The sequence below is a fragment of the Electrophorus electricus genome, chromosome 12 (assembly GCF_013358815.1).
Source record: "Electrophorus electricus isolate fEleEle1 chromosome 12, fEleEle1.pri, whole genome shotgun sequence".
NCBI classification, from domain to species: domain Eukaryota; kingdom Metazoa; phylum Chordata; class Actinopteri; order Gymnotiformes; family Gymnotidae; genus Electrophorus; species Electrophorus electricus.
In genome coordinates, this window is record NC_049546.1 from 14,322,731 (window position 1) to 14,343,671 (window position 20,941).

General features: G+C 38.6%; 1 protein-coding gene across 3 annotated transcripts in view; it reads left to right on the forward strand.

The window, feature by feature from the left end:
* The window catches only part of klhl4 (kelch-like family member 4), a 51,696-nt gene that overhangs the window by 25,088 nt on the left and 5,667 nt on the right, over positions 1 to 20,941 (forward strand). For 2 of the 3 annotated variants that reach the window (XM_027016754.2, XM_027016747.2), the window contains exons 5-8: positions 14,531 to 14,743; positions 14,984 to 15,170; positions 15,499 to 15,723; positions 16,640 to 16,802. In XM_027016754.2, the coding sequence (XP_026872555.2) occupies positions 14,531 to 14,743; positions 14,984 to 15,170; positions 15,499 to 15,723; positions 16,640 to 16,802 (788 nt within the window). Of the gene's footprint in view, positions 1 to 14,530; positions 14,744 to 14,983; positions 15,171 to 15,498; positions 15,724 to 16,639; positions 16,803 to 20,941 lie in introns of those variants that run through there. The other variant, XM_027016762.2, reaches the window with a different exon arrangement.

Genomic DNA, 20,941 nt, shown 5'->3' on the forward strand with positions numbered 1-20,941 from the left:
AGAATGCAACTGCAGGAGGCAGTTTATTAATTGAGGAAACATGAAGGGTAAAATGGAGGCAAAAGGGGTAACACTAAAGGTAAAAACACGCTACCGGAGTAAATAGAAAGTAATGACAACAGTAAATGAGCATAAGGCAGAACTGACACGACATAACTTGCCACAATAACCAACAACTAGAGGACAGAAACGCAGGGCTTAAATAACCAAGACAGACACTAAACAGGCTCAGGTGAACATAACAGGGAGAACTAACAGACTGGACTAAAGGAACATACAAAGGGTGGAGAAAATGAAACCAAGGAGCGGAATAAGGAAGTAAATGAAAAACAAAAAGATGACAGAAATAAAACAAGCGCCAAGAGGGTGGCCAATCGTTAGAGAACCCCCCCCACCGAAGTGCACAAAACTCAGAACACCAAACCAAAAGAGCCAGAAGGAAAAAAAAAAAAAACACACAAACCACACACACAGACCAGGGGCCAAGGGACAGGAAGCAAAAAGAGACAAGGGCATCAGAACGGACACAGGAACAGGGGCAAGGACAAAAACAAGCCTAATACCAGAGGGTGGAACAGGGGCGGGAGTTCAGGCAAGACAGGTGTAAAAAAAAGGGCTACACGAAACAGGGACCAGACCAAAATGAGGAGCTAGGGATGATGAGGCAGGGAGACACACAGAGCAAACAAAGAGGCAGAACCCGGGCCAGGATTACAAACAGACACAGGAGACGGGGCAGGACTATTGTCGGGGAATGCTATATGAATGTATGGGACTCAGGGCCAAACCATGAACAGGCAGTGGAGTAGGGACAGATTGAGGGATGGAAGTAGGATGGGGAAAGGGAGTTGGACCAGAAACACGGCTGGAGAAGGTGGCAGGCAAAAAGTCAGGAGAGGAAAGGAGAGGAAATATGCTGGGAGTGGGAACAGAGACAGGCACTGGGGCTGCCATCAGCGGTAACAGGTCTGGGGGGATCCAGAGGCAGGGCTGTGGCCATCAGCGGCGGCAGGTCCGTGGGCTGGGCAGCAGCCATCAGTGGCGGTGGCGGGTCTGGAGGCGTGGCGGCACCGTCAACGACAGGTCTGGGAGGCTGGAAGACAGGGCTACGCTGCTCAGTGGTGCTGCAGGGTCTGGCGACGTGGCTACAGTAGTCAGCAACAGCGGGTCCAGAGGTATGGCTGCGCCAGGCAGCGGCGGATCCGGGAGGCCTGAAGACGGGCTTGTTTTGCTCAGCGGTGCTGCAGGGTCTGGAGGCACGGTTACAGCGGTCGGTGGCGCTGCAGGGGGATCCAGAAGTTACCTACAGGCACAGACCTGACACAGGAACAAGAACAGATTGAGAGGCCTCTCGGGTGGCGAGGATGGGCCAGGGGGCCACCACTAGGCCGGGAACAGGCTCATGATTAGCAGAGTCTCTCACGCCAGGGCCCGGGACTTGGTCGGGATAGGTGGCATCTCTCGTGGGAGCTGGATCGGGCTGGGTAGCAGCATCCCTTGCACCAGAAACCGGATCAGGCTCAACAGCGTCACTCACGCAGGACACAGGGGCTGGATCGGGCCAGGTGGCTTCATCCACACCAGGAACAGGGGCTGGATCCGGCTGGGTGGCGTCTCTCTTGCCAGAGGCAGAGACTGGCCTGGCAGCATCTCTCGCGCAAGGGACTGGAACAGGATCAGGACGGGCGGTGGCCCTCGCGCCGGAGGCGGGAACTGGCCGGGCGGATTCCTTCATACCCAAACAGGGACTATCTAGGAGGAGCAAATCGTGTGGAGAGCAACCAGAGGAAACCCTCCACCATCACAGTCTCTTGAACCCTGTGCTAAGAGGATTATGTCGGCCCATTGTCGGTGCCTTACCCTGGAGAAATATTTTCAAAAACACTACCTTTACATACGCCAGGGGATCAGGGCAGGTCAGGTGCTGAAGGTAGTTACAGCATTGCATGACATATGTTCCCATTGACTTCCCCTCCACATTACACTCACTGGGTGTTGCCATAAGAGAGGGTAGAGCCAAGGGTTTCCCCTCCTGAAGCGTAGTGAGCAGGACCCTGATATATTCCATGTCCCTGTCCGGGAGCAAAGCATTGTGTGGGGGTGGCTGGACTGATGCAGACTGAACATGATGTGACACAGAGAGGTCCTCCTGTTGCATATCTGTTTTATGGTTGGATATTCTGTTACGATCCCACTAGGAACAGGCAGAGGTAGAATGCAATTGCAGGAGGCAGTTTATTAAATGAGGAAACACGAACACGAAGGGTAAAACAAACAGAGGCAAAAGGGGTAACACTAAGGCTAAAATAACATGCTACCAGAGTAAACAAAAAGTAAATGACCATAAGGCAGAACTGACAGAAGGATATAACTTACCACAATAACCAACAACTAGAAGACAGAAACACAGGGCTTAAATAACCAAGACACTCAGACACTAAAGGTGAACATAACAGGGAGAACTAAAACACGGACTGGACTACAGGAACATATGATGGGTGGAGAAAACGAAACCAAGGAGTGAAATAAGGAAGTAAATGAAAAACAAAGATTTGACAGAGAGAAATAATAAAACAGGCCGCTAAGAGGGTGCCCAATCGTTACATTTGTAGGACTTCAAATTTACAATATTTTTTTTAAATAATTGAATAAATAGTATTTCTTCTCCCCAATTTTAACATGATTCATGTTACAAAAACAATTAATTTTTATCTTAATGGATTTATTGTTGTTAGAATGTAATTATAAAATAACCACAAAACACTCAAGACTTTTTATTTATTGTAGTACTAATTGATTTTGATGTGTGCCAAAGTCTTGATGTGTGCAAAGGAACAAAAGCAACATTGGCCAAAAATAATCAATACATTAAATATTTCATAGACACTGTAGGATGCAACACACATATTTATCAGATGATATGTTTCTTACAAAGTGCAGAAATGACTCAAGAAACTGGATGTTATCTTCCGAAGGGCATCTGTACAGGATGTTTATACAGGGCTTACCTTAACAACAAAGTTAATCTAATCAGAGAGGACAGGCAAAGAAACTTCCTTTTCAGTCACTTCAGTAATCAAAATGGGGTGAACAGTTTTGGAGTTTACTGCCAAACATTCTGTCCAGATTAAACAATAATATTTGAATAATTTTGTTTTCCCTCAATTCTTAATGCAATTCCAACATTCTGCCTTTTAAAATAAAACTACCAAGGCAATATTTTACTCCATAAGTTCGAAATATCTATGGCATTTACCGACATCTAAAAACAAATCAGTGCCTCTTAGTTTTATTTGAACAACCCAGTACTTCATTTGTTTGCCAAATCTTAAAAATCTGTTCTCCTTTTTATCGTTTCTTCACTCCCAGATCAATGTTGCCAACTTCTGTTTGCCCTTACATTATACTACTTCTTCAAATTAATGTTTGTGATGAAACAGTACTATTCAAACATTGCAAATGAGTCTGTGATCATAGGAAAATATGAATCTGAATCTATAGTACTGTTTGGATTTAGTTTTTCAGACACATCCATAATGTAAATTTCACTACAAGGCCTATAATGTTTATGATTGATATACACTGGATAGGAAACCCCTATATAAATTACAGAGATGTGAGTGACTACTTGATTTGCATATATTACCATTACACAAAAAATCTACTAGTATCATATAGCTTTCACTGGTCACAAATAAAAATATATTGTTGCAACATGAAATATTAATTAAATTTTATCTATCTTGGACTATTATGAACCACAAGATTTAGATTTGGCTTATGTTCCTTACTAGTCTGTTATCCTACACATGTTAATGTTTAATAAAATTGCATATAGTAACAATAACTTGCAATTTAACATTAACAGGATAAATGCATGTAGTAGACTCTATCTAAAGCTTCCTAAAATTTCATTCCTCTGACAAGGCCTTTGGCCAGTAAATGCAAAAGTATATAATACAAGTAAATGTGTCATGCTACAGGTGCAAGGCATTCGGTACCAGCACATGAAAAAGTACGTGAGTACGCACAAAGCGTCTGCAATTCTTTTGTCCATTATGTATGAGTGTTGCATTCGGTATGAGCATGTGAAAAAGTATGTGATTACACATAATGTGTGAGCATTTCCTTTGTCCCTTATGTATGAGTGTTTCAGATGATGTGGACAGTGGTGGCATTACCTTTAACGTGATAACCATTGCAGCAAGGTTTGAGATAATACAGTTGACGACAGTAGATCAAATGAGTACAACATGTTTAGAATGGATTTGGGTTACACATGAGGAAGTAGATCACGGTGACTGGGAAGCATAGATAAGTAGATTCCTTGCCTGAGGAGGATTGGGACTACACTAGGTGTGATGCTGGCATAAGCCACTGTAAGAATTGTAGACAGAGTTTGCTAAAAGCTGGCAGAGAATTGGGAGGGTGGAGATTTGTTTCAACCTCCATTTGCCATGCAGTTAGCGTCACGTTTCCCTTAGCAACCTCTCTCATGTCCTTGTTTTCCTTCTGTTCTGCTCTGCCCTGTATTTTTTTAACCTGTTTCTTGTTTCTCCCTTGTTATTACATGTTCTTAAGCCCTGTCTTTCCATTTGTAAGTTTCCCTCTTCGGTGTCCTGTTAGTTTCGTGCTTTTAATTTTAATAACTGGGCTTTGGTTAGTTATGTTATGGTTATGGTTCTGTCTCTGCATTTTGTTTTAAATGATTAACCCAGGTGTAACCCAACATTACACCCTTGAATTAAAATGACAGATTATTTTGTTACATTCTAGGCATGTGTTGATTGCGGCCTTATTCGGATGTAGATGTAATTTAGACACAAGAAGAAACCTGCAGGTAACTCAGTTAAACCTGGAAGGGTTTAGCTGTGCCTGTAGAAGCTACGCTTCTCATTTTCATTTAATTTTTACTGAGTTTGTTTTTACTGCGTTTTAGATTCCACCGACAGGCCTGCATTGTTTTTTTTTTTCTCAATGTAGTTGACTGCCCAACTATTTTTGTTATATAAAGAGCAAAAGGAATAGCTGGTGCTTGGCTGCAGGATTTCTTTGTGCATTGTTTAATGTGGGGTTTTGAGCAGAGTGTGTTGTTCTAGTTAGGTCATTTGCTGTGTTGAATTTTCTGTGTCTGTTTTTGTTTGGGGTTGGATTATTTTGCTAATGGGTTGGTTTAGGTTTCACAGCCTGTGGGCCATTAGAAGCAGTTCTAATTAGTGTTGTGAGTTTATTATATTTTTTTACCTTTGTGTTCCCTTTTTTGTTTGTTTTTGTACATGCATCTGTGCCTTTGGTTTAGCAGCTTTCTTTGAGCCAAAAGGTTGGCTGCAATTAAAGTCTTGGACTTGCAGGATTTTACTCTACCAAGGAAATAATTGCAGTTTGGGACTGAACAGAACCTCATATATGATTGTTAGGAATATTTGTAAGAGGTTTATAATGCATATACATAGTACAGTAACTTTTTTGGATGTGATGGGTCGGGCAAAATCAGACGCTTATGGATATGAAACAGCAGGTTGGTTTATTTTTTGTTCAGGGGTTTTGCAATAATGCAGTGTGATGACAAAAAGAGAATATAAAGGGATAATCCAAATCATAGAGAGCATAACAGTCCGAGTCAGAAACCAGAAGATCAATCACAATTTAACCAGGCAGAAAATCCAAAAGGGGCAGGCAAAATACAACAATGAGGACTTCTAAGAAAAGGTATGGTACACAAAAAGACGATCCAAAATAACGTTCAGTATGCTTCTAAAAAACTATTGGCAAAACTTTGCAATGACTGTTTCAAACTCTAAGTCTTATATACTCCAATAATCAGGACACGCAGGTGAGTTCAATATTCTGATGCCTCTGATTGGGTGAGTTTTTGACTGGGTGATGAATGGGTTGCTGGATATTGTAGTCTGCTTGGGGATCTGGCAGTATGACATTGGGGATTAAAAAAAACCAAAACAGATTTGTGATATTTCTGATTGTGACAGCATTACTTCACAGAGCATCCAATTCAACAAGTGATTAGGGGTTTATATCTGTCCCTTTGTGGCATACTTTTTTGACTGCTTTCATGCTTTATAAAAATTGTAAATCCTTATCCACTTGATATGATGGAATATTTATTGATATAACGTGGGATTAAAATAACCATGTTGTTTCTAGTGGTTATTTTATGATTATAGGTGCTATAATCTTTACTGACATGGGAGCATACAGTCCATAAAATTACTGACATTATAGTCCTATCTGAATCTGCAATCAATGAAGAACACAAATACCCCATGTGCTGATGTAAAGCTAATGCCATGCAAGTACATCTCATACTTTAAAAGAGGCATTACTGAACTGTCTGTGGAAAATCTCATAAGATGCTGTGTTTGCTCTTATACTGTGATTATATTGTCCTGATGGCATCAGTCAGAAGAGGCTGTGGATAATGTAGTTGACGTCTTTGATGATCCTACTTGACAAACCACAAAGCCTGGTGAGATCAGCCCAACACATCACTAGGATTGAACTTCCATCACTCTTGGATGTATATTCAAATTGCTGTCTAAGTCACAGTATGTTCTTGTGGCTGCCATCTGGAATATGGTTCTACATACAAAGTAGAACCAGCCTGCTCAGGGAAGGTATCTTTCCACAGGTCATTAGACTGCTGAGCAGCCAGTTATACTCTACCATGGCCTATACCCTCACATACCCACACTCACATAGACAATCCCTCCCTCTCCACCATACAACCACCCACTTTTCTCTGCACTTTATAGACAGTGTTATGTAAAACAGCTTGGACAATAATATATATCACCCTATTACTACTGGCACACTCAGATCATTCAGTACTGTCTCATATACAGTGTCTACTCGGGGTTTGTATTACAATAGTGCACAATATGTGTGGTGAGTGCATGATGTGTGTAAGATGTGCATATGACTGTGTATGTACCTGCTGTACTTTGCACATCTGTATATAGTTTTACTTTTTTTGAATATGCGCATAGTATTTTGTAACAATACTGCCAGAATGTAAGGAGTAAGCAGTTAAGCTTTTAACTCACCTTACTCCTGTGTGTGTCACATGACAATAAAATGGATTTTTTTTGATTTGATGGTTATAATAAAGTCTTTAAATACTATTCAATAATAAGACAAATTACCATGATTACCATCGACAATATATCATTATATTAGTTGGTTAGTGTAGCAAAAGCATAACATTTTATGAATTATTGAAAAGGGGCACAAACCCTAAATTATAGGGAAAATACATCAACTAACACTGGTGAAGTACTGAAGGCTTATTATTATTACTTGTGCAGTTACCGAATAGCATTGATTGTGGCAATATATTTGCCACAACAACTAACTTGGTGAATAAATGAGAATTGTATTGATCAATGAATAAACAAATTATCGACATTATGAAATGGGTGCTACTACTATGACGGCTTTGGCTCAGGCATACAGAATACCTAACGAGTGACAACTGAGTGAGAAAAGAAAGGGAGCAAAAGAGCTAAAGAAAATGAATCAAATAATCCAGATGGGAAGTCTGTTATAGTCACTGAGGGGTGGTATGGAACAATTGTTTGTAGAATCCATCGCAAATACCACCTTGTTAAAAAGGAAAACAAAAAGAAAACAATTGATAAGATTATATTCTGCACATGTCTCTTTGTGATGCTCACGAAAAAGACCTTTCACAAGGGACATATCAAATTTCAGCATTCCTTCAGGAATATGGTCTTCTTAAGTTTTCCTGATCTAAGTATTCCAGGTTGTAAAGTCATCCCCAAATTCCACATGAGATGTTTTATGACTTCATTGCCGCCAGTCCAGGGCTGGGGTCATAAGGTTTGGGCCATGTGTCTTGGCAGGGTAATAAACCTTCCTTAGAGAGTGAGGAAGAGTGATGTGCTGTCCCAGAGGTGAGGGTCCACTTGCTCTACAGGTATTCCAGAGCATCTTGATAAGGAGACTTTCTGTGAGGGGTGTTGGGGTACCATCCATTACAGTTACCTATTACTTTTTCCCTGTCTCAATCCATTGTGGGCTTGTAGGGTTTTGCTACTATTTGTTCTAGTTAGAATATGAAAATCCATTAGAATTCAGTTAGAATTCATTGGCCATTCCCCTTCTGGATTTATAGACAAGGATATTTATTCCTGATTGGTGGTATTCTATACTGCTTTACATGGCAAGACAAATATTAAGTAATATTTATTAGTTGTCTGGCTTCCTTTTAAAACAGTTAAGATGAAACTTGGGTCCATATAGTTGATTTGTCAGCAAATCAGAATTTGACCTAGTTAGCATATTATTACTATATTATATATAAACACCACTCAGGTGACCAAAACATGGTTGACAAACAGGACGATGAGACACAAATGAACATAATGCATTATGTTGTAGTTAAGGCTTCATTGTCAACAATTAAAGCCAATTCTAATTTGAGTGAAAGAGGTCAAAAGCTACTGAGGGAAAATGCAGAAAACTGTGATTTCTTGATTTGATATTTACATTTTTAAAAATGTAAAAAAAGTTTGTGAATTATGTTTTTTTTTCCACTTCTGGAGTAAGAGCTGTGTATGTGCTCAGGCCATGGGATGATTAACTAGCCACATTTGTAGACTACTGTAGCACATTTGTCTAGGCCAAACTCCATTCCAATGACAAAATGCTGTGTCAGATTTGATGAGCAGGGACAGAGTTAAATGCAGGTACAATGTTTTAATAAGGAAGAGGGGAAATCCAAAGGCGTAGTCAAAACATAAACAATATCCAGAAAACAGTCAAAGAGCAAATAAATCCAACAGGGCACAGGCAAAAGAATAAATCCATTAAACAGACATAAAGGGATCAATAACCAGAATAGCAATAAGGAATACAAATGCTCAGAATCGTAAGGCGGGCAGACGAGACTTCACAATGACTGACTGGGCAAACTGAGCATACATACAAACATGAGGGATAACTAGACTAGACACAGGTGAGTTTAATAATCAGGTGATCTGGAATGAAGTAGGGGCTTGTGGGTAGTGTAGTTTGCATTGGGCTGAATTTGAGTGGAAGGTGTGACATGTTGCATGCCTGGTACAACTGAACTTTGTCCATGGTTAATACCCACAGAGTAGTTCCTGACTTTGTTGCATTTGTTCACTATAAATCAAATCCATCATATGTTCAGCAAGTTACTTAATGGTATCAGCGCTAAGAAAAACTGAAAGGGAGACAAGGAGTCACCCTGGAATATAACTCTCTTGTAATTCTTCCTGTCCTAATGTGGCCTTGGGTGAAGAACAACCACATCTCAGTCTTCCACTCTCACATCAATGCTTCTACAATGCCATACCCAGATTCTACAGGTGTGTCTATATGATGACTATAATCATTTTACTCACCAGCAGCTGATCCTTGAAAGCTTTCAACACTCTTCAATAACCCTTCTGCTTGTCTAAGAGGATTACATTCTTGAGTAAGAAATTCTAGACATAGTTCATCAGCACAGCTGTTAAGACTATTCAGACTTATAGAAGGAGATGATTAGATAGTAAATATTTTGGACCTTGGTTTCCTCAAAGTAGAAAATTGAGAAGTGATTCCAGATGTTAACCAGGAATTGATCAAAGGTCTTTGATGGTATCAGGCAACTTCCAGTTGTATGTTTGATGAACCTAGCTGTATCATCAACTGTGAAGTTTGGCAGTGAGTTATGATATTTGTTCATGGTCCTTTCTCTCCCTCTTGAGTCAATGCAATCGTTGTGGAACCGTTTTATTCCACAATACCATGCAATTACTTCTTTACTGCAGTTCATTTACGTCAGTGTTTTGGTTGTTGAATTAATGATAGAACACTTTGGTGTCCTCTTTGAAGAGCATGTTCTAAAGGTAGTGACTGCTCTTCTTTGCATACATTCTCAACCACTGAGATTTTGCCTGAAGCTTCAGATTGATGGTCTGTTCCAGCTTCTGCAGGCTCATGTCTATTCTGTACATGTTTCTCAGGTTGTTGAACCTCATGTGGACCCAGCATTTTGTGATTTGTTCAATATGGCTAGTTCTCTGGGATTGTCTTCTGAATCCTCATCTTCCATGTTAGTTCCTTCATGGCAGTTTTCAATGTTGTTCATTCTTTTGCTTCAATGGCTATGCTGTATCATATGTATTTGTTTAATTCTGTAGGGTTCAGGTAGTTGCCTTGCGCCATCTACTCAAGAGCTTTTCTTTGGCTACTAATATTGTTCTATACAGCTCAAGAGAGACACATTTTATAGAGCTTCATGATACTACCTTATATTAAGTAGCTCCTGGCAGATCTTTGACTCCACTTGACTAATCTTCTTATTGTTGATGTTTGTGTCTGGTAATGCTGACTGGACTTGCACTAGTGGTTCATCAACTGGTTGTTGTGATTTATCAGATGTTGGCTGTGCAGTGGAGCTGTTGGTTGCTGTTCCAAGATTGTCGTGTACAAAAATCCAAGTTTCTTGTATACATCTGTCTCAGTCTACTTAATGTCAGTGTCTGTACTTCCCTTTCCACACAAACTGAATCTTCTTTGATTGGTGTGGGTGTTCATTTCTGTGTTTCTCCATCTCCAGATTGTGTAGGTGCCCTTTGTCACACTGCCTTCAATGTTGATAGAAACAGAATTGTAGTAGTACCACATTATATCCTTGTATTACTCCTAGTCTATAGTTATCTGGCTATTTATTGAGTTGACTTGGATACTACTGAAGCTGTGGTATCAGATAGGTACAGTTAAAACAGCATCCTTATTTAGGTACTATTTAGCTGTGTTGGAGCTGTGTTTTATATTATTGTCCTATAAATTTAGTAATTGCAGCCCTAAATACTGTATGCCTTACCCTGCATTGTTTGTAGAGAATTCAGAGGTATAAGCACGCTGGTTTTAAATATGCAGGTCATTTGCTGCTGATCTCAGTATTTTGTGGCTGTGTGACTGATTCATTAGAGGTATGCATCACTAATTCTGTTTTTTTTCTTTTTCTGAAATTATTATGTTAGTGACATTCCTGGAAGTCCTTTATCCCTCCTACACTTTTTCTCTATCTGATATGCAAGGTAGATATATGCATCAATTGCCTCTGATTTCAATACTCAAACACCTATATCTGTGGGAATGTTATTGTATAGATTAAAGCTGGTGTGAATTCTAGTAGACTTGTGGTCCTGTATCCTTCTTTTGAGCATCAACATAGAATTGGATTGGGCAAGACAAAGATTAATCTGGTGCCATGATCGTTTGTCTGTTCATCTGAAGCTAAACTCCACTGTTCCTGCTTCACAGAAGCCTGATGTTAGAATAAACATTTTCATGCTGAGAATCATGATATAGCCTCACTTCATGAATGACATCAAGCTGCATGCCAGAAGTGAACAAGGCATCAACTCACTTATCCATTTCAGCAGTTATCCATCTCAAGCTCCATCTCAAGATCAAGGAAAAAGAGACCACCTGGAGAAGGGAGAGTGGGAATTGTGTTTTTTTTATGAACTTGTAGCCATTCATGTTGCTATTCTACAACTCCTCAACTGGTTTCCCCTCACTCCATATCTTTCTTCGGTTTTATTGGTTGTATCTAGACACCGCACTCACTACCAGTCATCACTACCAGGTTGCAGCACTTTAGACACTACAGGATTTGGACTTGCTGACAGGTACATATATTTAGCATGTTAGATATTTTTTTTGGAGCCTCTCAGATTGTGTCTTTGAACAATTCACACATAGTGATCGAGAGCCAATTTTCTAGCCACAAATGAGCACTGATTTGGCAATGACCTGGGGTTTTACTTGGCAACATCCATAATCTGTCAGTGAGTAGAAAATGGGTGCTAAATAATTGTGTATGGTCAACTCCTCATAAGACACCTGGTGTGTCAGCATACAGCCACTGCTACTATTCTGTCATAGAGAAGTACAACATTCTCAGCCAATCTTGAAGAAAATACTTTTTATAGCACACCGAACATGCTAGAGAAGGCCTTTTCTATGGGAAGTGTTGTGTCAGAGGCAGCTGGGCAGTGCATGATAGTTAATAGCAAATCAGTGAAACTGTAAATGCACTTTTACTGTGCAATAATGTGTAACTCAATCTGTCTGTACTCCTGGGTAACTGATCATTTCAAACAGTTTGGATCAATAATAAACCTTTCAAATACATCTTAACTAACCCTAGACCTAATACATGTGACAAGCACTGGGTCACAAAGTTGATTATGACATGTTATACATTTAAAACTGAATCAAATCAAATTAATCAATCAGTCTTTGTCACATACATAGTCATACAAGGTACAACTAGTAATGCAAGGCTTAGACAACTGCCCGTCCCATTAAACAATAAGATTGCAATATATACAAACAATATAGAACTATTGAAATATGGAAATTACAGTAGTTTTTATGGAAATATGGAAATTACAGTAGAAATTACAGTAGTGCAGAGATGAGCATAGTCTAAAGTGCAAAATGTGCAAAGTGAGTATGCAGCATAGTGCTGTGCAGTTAGACAGGGGGTTAATAAATAAACCTGTGATAAATGATCAGTGAAGAATAAGTCCTCTGTATGATGTGTGTCGGTAGGGTAGTCCTAGCTGCTGCCTTGGTTCATAGCCCAAATTACTTGTGTGAAGAAGCTCCACCTCATCCTCTGTGTCTTTGCCTTCAGGGAGCAAAAGTGCTTGCCTGACATCAACAGAAAGAATAGTCCATAACTAGGATGTCTAGTGTCCTTCTCAAACTTCCTGTCCTTGGTCCAACACCACTTGTAGTAGATGGTCTGCAGATTAGGAAACTTTCAAATAATATGCTCAGCTGAATGCACCACCCTCTGGAGAGCCTGTCTGTCCTGCTTGGTGCTGTTCCCAAATCAGGCTGTGATGTTTCCTGTGAGGATGATTTTGATGGTGCAAGGGTAGAAATTCCACAGTACCTTGGAGGGCAGCCTGAAATCCCTTAGATGTCTGAGGTGGTAGAAACATTGACAAGCCATCAACAGGGAGTTGACAGGTCTTGCAAGATGTGAATTCTCATGTAATTGAAACTATATACTCCACAGAAGTGCCACTGATGCAGGCAGGGTGGGATTTCCTCTCATGCTTCTTGCTGAATTCCACCGAATTCCACATGGACAACAATGGCCTATTATTGCAGGAAAAGGAAATTCAACTGACTTACATTACTGGTTGTTTATTTCACATTATAATAGATTAAACTGTAAGTTGTTACTTTGTGAATCTGTGGGATGAGAAAGGTTACTTGCCCTGGTAGGGATTTGAATTCGTAGGGAATTGGAATTTATGGTCTCATTTTCTTACAATATACCCAGGCTGGTTTCATTCCTTAATAGCCAGTCAGCTAGTTTTAAAAGTTCAAAATAGAAAATAAAATTCAAATAGAAAATCAAGATGCAGACTTCAGAATTAGTTAAAGAGAATAGCTGTCCCCGTCCTTTATTGTAGATTAACATTAACAAGCATTATTGAGGCACCCTCCGGAGAATGTCTAACAATCAAAAAAGAACACACATTTTCATACATTTGTCAGAAGAGTTTATTTATTCACCCCACCTTCTTTACATACTAGTGTTTGCATTTGTCACCATTACATCCAAACCATACTTTAGTCAATATATGCAAACTGATATTCAACACCCACATCAGTTGGAACCCATTACCACCACATTCCAAAAGAAGACTTCTCTTAACCGTGTCCTAAAGAACATTGTTTTTCTATAAGATCATGAGCCTGGTGGAGAGGACATATATCCTACCTTGAGTTCCACCAAATCCTACACAGGATCCTTTGCTGAAGCCTGCAGAGGCCTCTGCCCTGTATGCAGATCATTCCGAAAGGAAACAGAATCTCTATACTCCCTTATATTATTATTAGGTGTTATGCAATGTCAAACATCCTATCCCTGTAAACTCTCTTTTTATTACCTCACTGGTAAGCTTTTCATCTTCCCATCCATCAGTTTATGACCCATAAGGAGAGGGGGCTGAGGGTCAGAAACCAGGTCATCTGATATCTAGGCCATTTATGGATTTGTTGCTAAGCTTCAAGGAACCAGCATATCCTAGGTCTGGTCTGTGGCCCAGGGGTGCCAGAGAGCCCCCTACCCTTTTGACCAGGTCAGAATTTATCAGGGGAATAATTTTTAATATAGCTTCACTACAAAAGTATGGCCTGAGTAAACAAAGACTACAATGAATGGACCAACTGGAATCTGTTTGCTTTATAGGCTACCAACAGCACAGAGGTGTATATGGAGTAATACACATCTATGGTGCTTTTCTACATTAACAGCTGTGTGAACAGTGTTACATTGGATCTGATGGATTTTTGTTTCTTTTCAGCCCTTCTACGTTACAAAGAAGTACAACATGCCTATATTAGAGATCTCTTAAAGATACATTTTGTATATGCATGCATTTAATACAACTGGATACCTAATGACCTAATATAATTATATTACATTGCCTTGATCTTTCAGGAACACTTTCTAGAGGTCATTCAAAACCAGGAGTTTCTCTTACTTCCTACAATGGAAATAGTCAAACTGCTTGCCAGTGATGACATCAACATTCCAGATGAAGAAACTATTTTTCAAGCACTGATGATGTGGGTACGATATGATGTGCAGCACCGACAACGAGATTTGGGAGAGCTACTAGTGTACATCCGCTTACCACTTCTCCCACCTCAGGTTTGTTCAATACATTATCAGCCTAGAGGATCTGGGGAGAGAACATCCAATTCAATTGAATCACTCAATACTTAAAAAACTGGAAGTTTAAAGCTTAAAAACCCCCCACTACTTTTAAAAACAATAAATTGTAATACAAACAAACTAACCAAATTAACCAAAGGTTATGTGGCCTACATAACATTTGATTATTGCTGAATCAAAAAATAATTTGTTGAGTGACCATAATGCATGTTCTAGCTTCTTGCTGACCTGGAAAACAATAGGATGTTTTCAGAAGATCTGGAATGCCAAAAACTACTGATGGAGGCTATGAAGTATCATTTGCTGCCAGAGCGCCGTCCAATGCTACAGAGTCCAAGGACCAAACCACGCAAGTCCACTGTTGGGGCACTCTATGCAGTAGGAGGCATAGATGCCTCAAAAGGTGGGTCATGATTTGTTATCTCCTGGTTACTGGTCATACAATCATCTACTGCAAAATTTCACCTGCTAAGCTGTCGCATGTCAGACCATTGATTTCAAAAATTGGATTTCATGATTTTCATTAGGGCAACATAAGTCCTGTCACAATCTGAATAGCGATTCTACTTTCATATGTTTTAAAGTAAATAAACATTTCCAGGAGAACACTAGACAAATTTGAAAAGCCGTTCTAGTCCCTAATTCAGAAAATTTTAGAAAATATATATTTGACTTGACTTCCAAGAGTTGCCACATAGACATGAAACTAACTGACAATTTCAATGTTTTAGGTTCTACAACAATAGAAAAGTATGACCTTCGCACTAACACATGGATCCAGGATGGAGTAATGAATGGCCGACGGCTTCAGTTCGGTGTGGCAGTAATTGAGAAAAAACTCTACATGGTTGGCGGAAGAGATGGCCTCAAGACATCCAATATGGTGGAGTGCTATGACCCTATCACTAAAGTGTGGTGCACTATGCCTCCTATGTCAACCCACAGACATGGGCTAGGTGCATTCTCTCTTTGTCTTCTCTCTCTCTTTCATTAGTAATATAAATATTTAATATTGTTTGAGTGGAATTTTGGACATGCTGCAAAAATACCAATATAATTTTTTTTAAAAAGATCCTAACAATGTAAAAATAAGACCCTCTAGAAACAAGCAAAATTATATTAATGTTTAAAAAATGCTTAAGCAAAATAAAGTATTAAGCAAAAGAAAACAAAACTGCCAATCGGGTAAGCAAATTTGGCTTATTAAACTTTCTTGAAAAAAGCATAAATATCTACTTAAAATAATAGTAGCCGATCTGAAAACTAGACAAAAGTCCTTATAATTAAGAACATTTAGCTTGTTACTCAATTTAGTTTGCCTGATTTAACATGCTAATCAGATCTCCCTCCATTGGTTGATAGCTACCAACTTGGGAGAGTAAGGTTTAATGTATTATGGGACTTTGGCATTGTCATGATTCAAAGCAAAAATCTCTTGATAATAAAATAAACCTTAGACAGCAGTGCCACTTGGGAGCCATTGGAGCTCATGCTTTGAAAAAAAGATTACAAATGCAGGTAAAAAAGATCAAGCTGTGTTGCCCCAAATTAAGACACAAAAGAACTCTCTTTAAACAGATCCTAAAAAAGGTCTTGTAAGGCAACAGTTCAGTAAAAATCTGTCTGTAAGCTAATTTTCCATATCTTCTTTTAACTGAACTTTTAACTGCATACAGAAAGTAAATAACTGAAAACATATGCTGTCTTTAAGTACAATAATACTACAATAATACTACAATCAGTGTAGTATAAATAACATACCAAACTGTAGCATACCAAACTGTATCTTAATTCCATAGATTAAAATGTTGTTAGCATCTCATTCTCAAAATTGATAAAGCTGTTTTTTGTGTGACAAATTCACTTGATAAGGTATTGCTGTACTGGAAGGACCTATGTATGCAGTGGGAGGCCATGATGGATGGAGCTATCTGAACACAGTAGAGCGGTGGGACCCACAGGCCAGACAGTGGAATTATGTGGCTAGCATGTCCACTCCTCGCAGCACTGTGGGAGTCACTGCCCTCAATGGAAAGTAAGTAATTTTATCTTTTTCTTTTTCTTGTAGTTATATATTTTAAAAACATGCCTCCAACAGTTTTCACATACATCTTCTCCACAAAATTTCACATAAAGTACATGTAGCAAGAAGGCATAAGTGTATGAATTATTAGAAAGGGGCACCACCCTAAAATGTAGGGAAATATGTCAGCTAATGATTGTGAATTACTAAAGGTTTTAACATTTAACATTTAACATCAGTCTCATTCCTAATTATTTCATATCTTGTGCAGTGACCGAATACCATTGCTTCAAATATATCTGCCACAACAACCAACTTGTTGAATAATGGGGAGTTTATTAATTACTGAATAAAGAAATGATTGATGTTGTTAAATGTGTGTTATAGACAACTATGAAAGACTTGGCTCAGGTGTACAGAATATCTAACAAGTGACAACTGAAGGGGGCTGAAGAGATAAATAAATAAAAAGGAAAGGAAATAAAACAAATAATATTAATAAACCAACAACAAAAAAGGGATCAGAGGCTTCCCTCTTACCTCTTTGTTGTTGGTTTATTTGTTTTATATCCTTACTTTTGCACAAGCCAGAGAACTGTTTAGCTATGATGCTAACTCAGCTAAGACTAACCTATCCCAAAAAGTTAAGAGAGCTAGCAGTGAGCTTCACTACAGGAAGATTGTTAAATATGGAGGAGATTCCTATTCCTATTATTATATAGACTAATATGGGGGGGAAATATTAACTTGAAGAGAATTATCTCTAGGAAATGCAACTCTCTATAGACACCCCAAGATAGCATATGAATGGAAGGAAGCACTTATGTCAGTTTCCAGGCACAATTGTCAATTTGGCTGGTACAGCCGCGAAAGCGGGGTGACTGAAATTTAGGTATGGCCATGGTCAGCAGGAAAGAACACCTAACCCTGAATCTGGTACGCTGACAATGACCCCATATGAAAGGTTGTCCTGAATTTGCAAGCCTTAGCTTCACCGAGAGTGTACAGCTGAGATGCATGTTTCCTTGACTTCACAGATACCAATGCAAGAGTGTATCCTAGACATAGTTTGTAGATATCTAAGGTTGGCCAAACAGGATTCATTCTAACTTTACCAATGATACAAAACAAAAATGTCACTATGTTGACAGAATAATGGAAATCAAATGAAATGGTTTATGACAGACTAACACACTAGATATAAGACGAACATAAAATAGGAAAATGAATGCTATGTACCAGCAGTTCCAACTTCTTCTTTTCTGGATCCAATTTTCATGTTGTATAACGACATAAAAACTCTTTATTCCTTAGCATTCATGTTTATATCCTTGACTTGGGGAGGGGTAGAGATCGTTCTCAGGTTTGCTCATGCATATTCATGCCTCTTTGACATATCTCTGGTTTTAGCAGGTAAAAAACAATTTAACAAACAAAAAGAGAAAGGGGGAATAAAACAACTAGGTAGTAATATTTTGGTTATGAGATGTCTTTTAAACTGTAACAGGTGGGTTCGGTTACCTTTATTCATCTGAGCCATTTGGTCCACATATTTAGATATAGAGTGCAAATGTTCTTATAAGTAATATAAAGGACACAATTAAATATAAAAAAAGCAGTTACATTTCTATCAAGAAGCACACGACTTAAAGACTTGAAGAGATAGAGAAGCATAGAAGAGAGATATAAAGAAAGGTTGAGAGCATAATTATTATACATGTATGGTGCTGTACTACTATTACTAATTACTAATATTCAACTAATGTCTCTCTGTCTATTATAGTTGAGATGAAAGGGTAGTCACTATGTAATACATGTATAAAGGTTAATATGCAAACACTAGAATAATAGGATTAAGGCATGAATATAATAATTTCATGACTAATTGAAATAACCATACATAAGAAAAGTTAACATAAATTAAGAGAGAGGATTTCATAAAAGTTCAGTGATGATCGCTAGTTAGACTTCACTCAAGATTGAGCATGCTGAGCCTGTTATGTATATATTCTATAAATGATCATGGTGTCGTTGTGCGGGTCGTGAGAAGGCCTTTCACAAGGGAAACATCAAATTCCAGTATTCCTTCAAGAATATGGTCTTTATAATTTTTTCTTGATCTAAGTATTCCAGGTTGTGAAGTTATCCCTAAATTTCATGTGAGATACTTTATGGACTGGTTGCACCCAAGTCCTGGGCTGGGGTTGTAAAGTTTGGGCCATGTGTCCTGGTGGGGTAATAAACCTTCCTTACAGAGACCTGATAAGGGAACGGAGTAGCCAGCTGTTGAAAATAATATTAAATAGCTGTTATAGCAAAATGATTATTTTTGTCAGGATTAAGTAAAAGTTTCTCAATATCCAGTGTCTGATGTTCTTTACATATTCCTTGATAATATTAAGATGATTTTTGTGCTTTGGTTTGGCATAAATGAGAATCATCAGCCTAGCAGTGGAAACCAGCAAAAACTAGCACAAACTGGTAACAATTTGTTAAGTAAGATTTCAACCAAAAAAGGGCTATTCCCATAATCCCAAAAACATTTTTGAGTCTATCTAGTAAAGTGTTGTGATCTGTGGTGTCCAGTGCTGTAACGAGATCAAGCAATATGAGCAAAGACACTCAACCCTGGTTGTAAGCCTCCCATAGGTCACTACTTTAATCAGTATTGTTTCTGTATTATGATGAGGAAGATTTGATATCAGCCTTTAGTTTGACAACTGACATAGGTCAAGGTTAGCTTTCTTGATGAGTGGTTTGATGACTGTTAATTTGCATGATTTAATGTGACATGTTCACATGTAAGTTTATTATATTTAGTAGAAGTTATTTTACTTCAAGTAGAATTTCTTTAAGAAAGTGTTTGGGCAATGCATCCAGTAAGCATGTGGAAGATTTTGAGCAGGAAATAAATGATTTAAGTTCAGGCTCTTGGATAGGAGTCTAGAATTCTAATGCCTTTTTTGACATGATTGTTTTGATCTCTAACAGTGTGATGCCACATTAATACTCTTATTAATCTCTTATGCGCTTAATTTTCCCATTTAAAAAATTCAGGAAATCATTACTACTGTGTGTATGTTGTAATCTGAGCTTTGGTGTCTGTTTTATTCGTAGTTAGTTATGCTATTGTATTAAATAAAAATCTAGGATTGTTTTTGTTATTTTCTATTAGGGTAGAGAGAGAAGCTGTTTGTGTAGTAGTATTTGACTTTGTATAGATAAGAAGTCTCTCATGAGCTGGAAGATTAAACATGAGATGGAAAACTAAAGTTTAGTGTGGTTCCATTTGCATTCTATATTTCGACTGTTCTATTTTAAATTGCGAATGTCATCATTATAGCACAGTACTATTTTTTGCCTATTTTTTTTATTCTTAAGTGGAACATCATCATTAAATGTGCAGCATTAAATGTGCATCATTAAGTGCTGAGCATTCTAAGCATTCAGTCATTTGTTCAAGTTGTGAAGAGTTGAGCTAGGTGCAGGATCTTATGTGATCGAGCAACTGGTGTGGTAGTGAGGCATGATGACTGTATTGTGACTGATATGTAGTTCAAATGAAATAAGGGAATGGTCTGAGATGACATAATTCTGGGGTAGTATACTACATATTTTTCTCTAAGTCTATGCCATAAATCAATATTAAATAAAGTGTATGTCCAGCAGAGTGTGTGGATCCCTCCTATACACTGAGTTAAAACAATTGATTCTAGTATAGAACTAAAGGCTGATCTCAAGGGGTCTTGAGCAATACCAAAGTGAATGTTGAAATCACCAATAATAACAATAATAGCTGTTTCTACCAAAGTAACCAGATTAGAGAGGAAATCTGCAAACTCATTAATAAATTATGACTAGTGTCCTGGTGGCCTGTAGATTCCAATTAGTGGAAGAGGCTGAGTGTGTTTCTTATTGCTGGCTACATTGTTAGTAAAAATTATTTCAAAGGATTTTAAATCATAACCAGCTTTCTGCAATAACTGCAATGTCGCCTCCATGGTCAGTTTGACAAGGGCGGTGTACATAGCTGTAACCAGGACACTAGGAGGGAGAAATGAGGTAAACATATTCCCAGATGCACATAGTACATAACTAAGCCTGTGTTAATGCTAACAAGCAGAGAAGCATAGACTTGAGGTCAGTCTGAC